The sequence below is a fragment of the Triticum dicoccoides genome, chromosome 5A (assembly GCF_002162155.2).
Source record: "Triticum dicoccoides isolate Atlit2015 ecotype Zavitan chromosome 5A, WEW_v2.0, whole genome shotgun sequence".
NCBI lineage: Eukaryota > Viridiplantae > Streptophyta > Magnoliopsida > Poales > Poaceae > Triticum > Triticum dicoccoides.
The window spans coordinates 636845028-636852549 of record NC_041388.1 but is presented as its reverse complement, the minus strand read 5'-3'; the positions used below and the strand labels follow the sequence as shown (position 1 = coordinate 636852549).

At 49.5% G+C, this 7522-nt stretch overlaps 1 protein-coding gene across 1 annotated transcript; it reads right to left on the bottom strand.

Moving 5' to 3' along the window:
* Window positions 1-5145: 5145 nt before the first annotated feature.
* On the bottom strand, window positions 5146-7205 carry LOC119298215 (probable pectinesterase/pectinesterase inhibitor 13). The gene is made up of 2 exons (XM_037575699.1): window positions 6218-7205; window positions 5146-5984 (listed from the first exon to the last, which is right to left on the bottom strand). Exons 1-2 carry the CDS (start codon window positions 7203-7205, stop codon window positions 5290-5292), a joined length of 1683 nt encoding a protein of 560 aa, XP_037431596.1. The 3' UTR covers window positions 5146-5289.
* Window positions 7206-7522: the final 317 nt, after the last annotated feature.

Genomic DNA, 7522 nt, shown 5'->3' with positions numbered 1-7522 from the left:
AGGGGGTGTTTGTTTCCAGAGACTTTTTTATATAGGGACTAGAAAAAGTCCCTCTTAAAGACTTTTTTACCAAACGGGAGGGACTTTTTAGGGACTAAACTAGGCATTTGGGACTAAATGAAGAAGACTCTCAAAAAGAGTCTTTTTGGGACTTTTCTAACAATGCCCCTCCATGCACCCATTGACCCGCTACCCCATGGTGTTGTTTGATTGTTATTTTTCTATATACTAGGGGCAATATGGTCATTTAATAACCTCTAGGAAGGGACTACAGACTTTTTAGTCTCTAGAAACAAACAGGGAGGGACTTTTTAGGGACTAGAGACTTTTTAGTTGGGACTAGAAAAAGTCTTAGGACTAGAGAACCAAACACCACCTAAGTCTAAGACTTGAACTGTGGTGGACTGAGGATACCATCGTCCTTCTAACTATTCAATGATACTTCATTTGATGCACACAAATTAATAGACACTCACTTAATATCCCTATCACGCAATGGCTTGAACGAATGCATAGGGGCGAAGATGTCTGAATGGTGTGCATCTGAACACATGTGTGCATGATTAGATCTTTTTTTACAGCACGCATGACTTGATCAGTAATACTACTTCCTCTATAAAGAAATATGCTCTTATATTTCTTTACAGAAGGAGTAAGTAACAGTAAATATAATAAAACTATCATAATTCAGGCTAGGGTTTCAAAAAACTACTAGATGTTTAAAAAATTCAAAAAGCTACCATAAAGTTGGTTAGTTGTCTCAAAAAATCCAAATGACCGTGTGGTTTAACATTGATTTGGTATATGATAGATCCGGCCCGCTCGTAAATAAACCATTTATTTGAATTTGTATTTGACAATTAACTTACATGTGGGGCCTATATGTTTCCTCATATATTCTAATAAAAATATTGTGTCTACTGGCCGCTCGTACCTGCTGCAGATGGACAGGGAAAGGGCACAAATGGAGCTGCGCATGCCGTGCCCAGCCACTCATTCTGCGTCGCCGGATTCGTTGATCCTGGAGTGAGTGAAGTCTATTTTAATCCTTTAATTCATAGAGCTAGTTGGAATCGATCATCTCTAAGATCGTACTCTAACCTTTTTTATCCCGGTCAATATCAATCCTATGCTGATCCTAGACATTATTGTCACACAGGAAAAAGGCAATCCCGATCGGGATTACTAGGTTCTCTCACTGATTCAGCGGCCCTACATGTCATATCCATCTTCTTCCCCGTTTAATGCCACGCTGAGCTCCCAGAGCGATAGCGATGCTCCCCTTGTTGTGAACACGTTGAGGGGCGCGTGGAGCAAGGCTGGCGACTGGGGAACACACCCAAACCCGACGCACTCCATTCCAGCCGCCTAAGGGTCTAGCCGCTTGTGCCGCTACAATGTCTCCGCGTGCACGCTCCGTGGATCGTGCCTGGTGAGATGGGAAGGCGGATAAAGCTCGCAGCTCGCTAGGGACGGGCGGACAATGCGATGTGCTTGAGCGCGGGTTGGCGGCATTGACGGCCGCGGCGGTCACAGTTGAGGAGAAAGTGGACGAGGCAAGGTTGTACCGATGCTAATTTGAGGAGACAGAGGGGATGGCGATTCAGATAAACGATAGATATGACATGTGGGCCACGGATGTCGGTGAGAGTTCACTGTAATCCCGGACGGAATGGAACATTTCCCGGTGTGAATATTGACCGGGATCAGAGAGTTTAGGGTACAAATTTGTCCGACCAGGTCGAGGTCCGCGCGGTGCGCCACAGTTGCCGCAGTTCGCACGTGCCTCTGGGCTGGGGACGCCCTCGTCCGTCTCCAGAGAGCTCCTGGAGCATTGCCATCAGCACCTCGAGCCATACCACCGTGCCGAACTGCTTCGCCGTACACCGCAGCGTTGCCTCACGTGATGAATCGGGCCGGTGTGCACCGTAGCCGACTCCCGCAAGTCGACTCGACTTCCTTGCCTGCGTCCGAGGTCGTCGTCGTCAAATTCCTCAACGCGGCGACGCCTCAGACTTTCGCTCGACCTTCCTCGCCTTCGCTACCCCGCCGACGACTCTGGGCACATATCAGCGTCAAGCTCCGCTACCCTGAGCCCCTTCCCGTCAACGCCTGTCTGACAGCTGCCGCGGAGCTCCACGGCCACAGCTCTTGAGCTGCCTCTCCTCCTCTACATCGTCTTCAGGACCATGGTGTGCACCCCGTCATCCAGGACCTCCTCCCACTCTCCCCCGAGCCCTCTGTCACCTAGCATCGAGCGCCGCCGCCCGTCGCCCCTGCAGTTCATGGCTGCCTGTGCTGCGAACTCCGGCGCAAGAACCGGATCGATCTGGAAACCGGCGTGTTCCACGCTCTCAGGGATGCCAGACTGCTACAAGAAGGAGGAGAAACCGGAGTGGCTCGCGACGGCGGACGCTAGGTGTCTCGCAGCTGCTTGAAGACGACGCCGTGTGGACAGGCAGATGCTCGAATCCTCCTGGTGCACCTCCGGATCTAACAAGTCCAGCGCCAACCCGACGAGCCAACAAACCCTCCTCCCCGGCGAGCTGCACGCATACAAGCTGCTCGACGACACGAGGCAGAGAGAAAATGGTTCCAAAGAGGACGGTTGGCGCTGATATGTGGGTCCACATGTAAGTTAACGGTCAAATAAACAGACAAACAAACGATTTGTTTAGGAACGGGCTCAACCTGTCATAAACTAGATCAAATTTAAACAACACAAACCAGATCAATTTTAAACAACACGGTCATTTGGGTTTGTTGAAAGAGCCAACTAACTTTGTGGCAGCTTTAAATTTTTTTTTCATAAAATGGTAGGTTTTTGAAACCTTATCTCAGATTGTGGTAGTTTTATGTTATTTGCTCAATAACTGGCAACTAAGCTTAGTGTTCTTACACTAAACTTTGTTGCATGATAAGCTTAAACTTCTTCTGTATTAATTCGTCTAGTTAACTAGAGTGGTAGGGGTAGTGGGATCCATATATGGCAATTTCATTATTATTTTTGGACGAACGCAATATTGCCACTTTCATTCCAAAAACTTTGCGAGAAAGAGCTACAGAAGCCACAACAACCCCACGTGGTACAAAGTTAGAGTTACTGAAAGATCAACTATACATGCGAGCAAGGAGGCTTCCCGCAAACTCTGTTCTGCATCATTGGTGGAATAATGCATTTGAAGCAAATATGTAGTGGGTTAGACAGATACATACCCTAGGGCTTTTTTTTTTGCTAGGGGGATACATACCCTAGGTTACAGCAGCGCAAAGCACTGCAGGTCACCGCCTTCCATTCAACGAATCTGTCTTAGATGTGCTTGAAAATACTCGCAAGCAGCTTGCCAATGCCATGGAACACGGGAGTTTGGCTCAAGCCCGATTTCCCACCAGGTTGCTATGATGCCCATTTCTCCTCGGATAATAATGATTTTTTATACCTCCCAACCCTAGATGATGTACACACTTGCAACCAAGAGACAATATGTACATGAGCGTAGAAGGTCTCAAGGGGTAACCATATAAAAAAAAAATGCTACAACTCAGCCGGACCATGCATGTTTTATATGCAGATGTATGAAAGCTCTTGTCCCATGTGATTGGTTTGGGGGCAAGTCTTGATTTCCAACATCAGTTTTTCACATTTATTTGACACTTGACGCCTAGAACCATGTATAAGTAGACTTTATTTGGCACGATTGGGCAGAACCAAAGCTGTTTTCAGAAGCAAATGACAAATAAAAACTTAGATCAATCACAAATTTAATATTATAGCTAAATTTTTGATCCTCCAACCAATTAGAAATTCAAAATATAGCAGATTCAGTGGGCATTTTCAGAGTAGAATTGATGAGCGAAATAAGCACATCCCATTAATTGGTGCCTAGATGTGAATTTTGTTCTAGTGTTCTACATTTTCTACCATGCACGGTATATACCGTGCATTGATCAGCCGCTTAATTATTTCAGAGTCCTAAAGAAATCACAAGGTACTAACCTGCTGTACGTCTTACTTTTCTCCACCTTTCCGTCACATGATCAGTTTGCGAGTGTGAGCCTTTTTTAAATAGTGTTCTTCCGTTTGGATGCCTCCCCCCTTTTGCAACACTATCCCAAAAATATATTTTCTCTTTCTATTTAAAGATTTGGATGCTTGATATCTTCTGAAATAAAAGTTTGTGTTATATTCTATTTGGACAAATGTGTTTATACCGATGAGATATTGTAAACAAACTTACACAAAACCAATCTATAAAAAACTCAATGAAACTTGGTACATACGGTAGTTTTTGTATAGTTTCATAAGGTTTCTCCATGTTTCATATTTGAATTTTAAAATTTGTGACAATATATTCAAGAGTGATCTTATCTCAATGTTCTCTTCACAAGGAACATAAATTTGCAAATGTATCATAAATCAAACTTACGGTTCAAAAGATAAAATAAATTCAAATTTTAGAATCATATGATAAAAAACTGAGTGAGTATAGTACTACTGGTCTCTACTTTGTGAGTGAGATGAGAGATATTGCAGGTAATAACTATGGGAAAAGTTGTCAGGAGAAATAGTGACTGATTGATACTGACATAAATTAATAGAACAAAGGGTCCTAAACTGAGGTAAATTAAACAACCCAAAGACCAGATGCATGCACGGATCTGAATCTCAAAGAGAACCGATGGCTGATACATGCACGGTATATACCGTGCATGGTAGAATGTCTTTTCTCCGCGTGAATTGGCTTGTACCCCAATGGCAAGTGTGCAGTGATTCAAGGTCAATTGTGGTACCTATCTTTGATGAAATTAGGGAAAGATCTACATATTTTGCCTCCTTTTCGGTTCGGCATGTTATGAGGGATGCTAATATTCCAGCAGATTTTTGTGCTAAATTTGCTACTAGTCTTAGTAGTTCGGAGTGTTGGATAGAGGAAAGTCCAGGTTTCCTCATGAGTAGCCTTGTATTGTAACCGAATCTCTATTAAGCAATTATAAAGGTCCCAATTTCTATGTCAAAAAAAAAAAGTGTGCGGTGATTCGTATACCGCGGGGCTCCTCCCTGGTTGGTCTTGTTCATGTGGACGCACGGTTAATCTGGCCATGGTGTCGATGATTATATCACCCAAAAGAGAAAGCAGATCGACATTAACTTTCCTCTTCACGCAGTAGGCACTTCTCTTTTGAGGTCACTATTTTGACTGTATTCTGTACATACATTACATTACAGGTGAACCTAACAACGCATTCGTACACACGGATCGATGAACACACTCCACCCATCTGTATATCTCAGCCGAACAGCCCTAGCCTCACCGGCGTGCCCGTCTCCGGTATCCACTCGCCGCCGTTCAGGAAGCGCTCCACCGTGAACACCTTGGACTTCTCCTTGTTGAGCACGTGGAACCCCTTCATCTCCTCACGCGCCGTGATGTTGGCGCCGTCCCCGACGTTGGCGTACTCGCCGTAGAACGCCGTGCCCAGGTTGTTCTTGCCCTCCCACGGCATGTACCCCTGCGCGTGCACGAACCCGTCGATCACCGACTCGATCACCACCACCCTCGAGAACTCCTTCCACGGCCGCCCCAGGAAGGTCTTCACCGTCGACGACTTGCTGGCGAGGGCCTCATCGGCCACGATGCGGGTCCGGTGCAGGACGAAGCCGGTGGTCTGCTGCCGGTCGCGGCGGCCGTGCGCGGTCACCACGCCAGGCTTCCCCGGGAGCGGGTCCTTGACGAGCAGCACGCAGCGCTGGAACACGGCGGCCGCGTCGCCGAAGATGAAGTCCACGGTGCCGGAGACAATGCAGCTGCGGTAGTACTGGCGGTAGGCCTGCGCGAAGAGCGTGTCCTGGTGCCCGTCGATCCGGCAGTTGAAGAAGACGGCCCGGTCGCCCTTCACGCGCACCGCAATCGCCTGCTGCTTCTCGTCCCCCGCCGTGTTCCGGATCCCCATCTTCACCGCCATGAACCTGTCTCCGTCCACCGCTGCGTACAGCATAGTTGATTAACGACGGTCACATTGGCCCTAGCTTGTCCGTGCCTACCCAAGGTGGGTAAAGCAATTAATAGTGTGTGATTACCCAAGGTGGCGGTTCTCCACATCCTTACGCCGTCGCCGACGCTCTTGCTGCCGGTGATGATGGACTTCTTGGGGCCGTCGCCGTACATGGTGATGTTTGACATCCCGTTGGTGACGTTCACCGACTCGTCGTAGACACCTTCCTTGATGTAAATCACATACCTCCCGCTGTAATTCTTCGGCAACGCGTCCAAGGCGGCCGAGATGTTTGTGAAGGCGCCGGAGCCATCCTTGGCCACTGTCACGTTCGGCGTGAGCACGCCATTGCGTTCTTCTTCCGCCTCTTCGAGAATCCTCCGGTCCTCGCTGGGCACCCACGTGGGGACGTCGGACATGGACTCCTGGAGCTGGCGCTCGCCGTCGCTTTGCTCGGCGGGGGTATCGTCGTTGTCGTCCTTGTCGTCGTCGTCGTCGTCCGCGTCCTTGGCGAGGGTGACTTCGGCGCCGGCGTCGATTTCGAGCATGGCCGCGAGGGCAGCGCCCTGCTGGATGATGGCGATGGCATTGCTAGAGATCTCCCGCGCCTTCTCCATGATCTCCTTGATCTGGACGCGGACATCGCCCTTGGGGAACATGTCGACGCAGGAGCCCTGGAACGTGATCACCGCGCTCAGCCAGGCCTGGAGGTCCTGAGCCGGCCCGTCGACGCCGCGCCACGCGACGGTGGAGAGCGCGCGGGTTACGTCGTTGGCGCAGTCGTCCAGGAGCATCTTGCAGTCGAGCAGGGCCTCGTGGACCAGCGTGTCGTTGCTCTGGCGCACGGCCTCCAGCAGCGACGACTCGTTGAAGCCGCGCGCGAGCTCCCGTCCGACGGCGGTGATGGCAGCGGCGGCGGCGGCGTGCGGGTGGTCGACCTGGTTGTTAGAACGTTCCAGCGGCTTGGTCAGCGTCTCCTTGCACGTGGCCTGGTAGTCCGTGGGCGAGCAGAAGAGGTCCACGGTGCGCATCGTGGCGGCCATCGCTTTCTTGTCCGTGTCCCCCTCGTCCTCGGCCCTCTCCGACACGATGAACGCCGCCGTGCCGATGATAATGGCGAGGAGCAGGAAGGCAGCGATGCCGCCGACGAGGAGCTTCGTGCGCGACGCACTTTCATCTGGCTCCGCCGGCGCGCTGCGCGGCATCGCCATTGCCGCGGACAGCCAGACAAATTTTCAAGAAACGAATCAAACGATGCGCGGCAGCGATATTGCCGCGCACAAAGAATCAAACGATGAAATCCCTATTGTTAGGAACACAACTGCGGAAGTTTTTCGCCTTGGTTTCTTTGCTGCGTCCTTGTGGTGTGTCCCTTTTCCGAGGAACAGAGTCTCCTTGATTTGTGCTGGCAGCACTCTATAAACCGGCCCTTTTCTTTAGTAATAAAGGAAATTAAAGGGAAGAGTGAGGGAGCCGTTTTAAGTCAAGGACCATGCACCGCAAGTCACATTTCTAACGTGGAAAACAT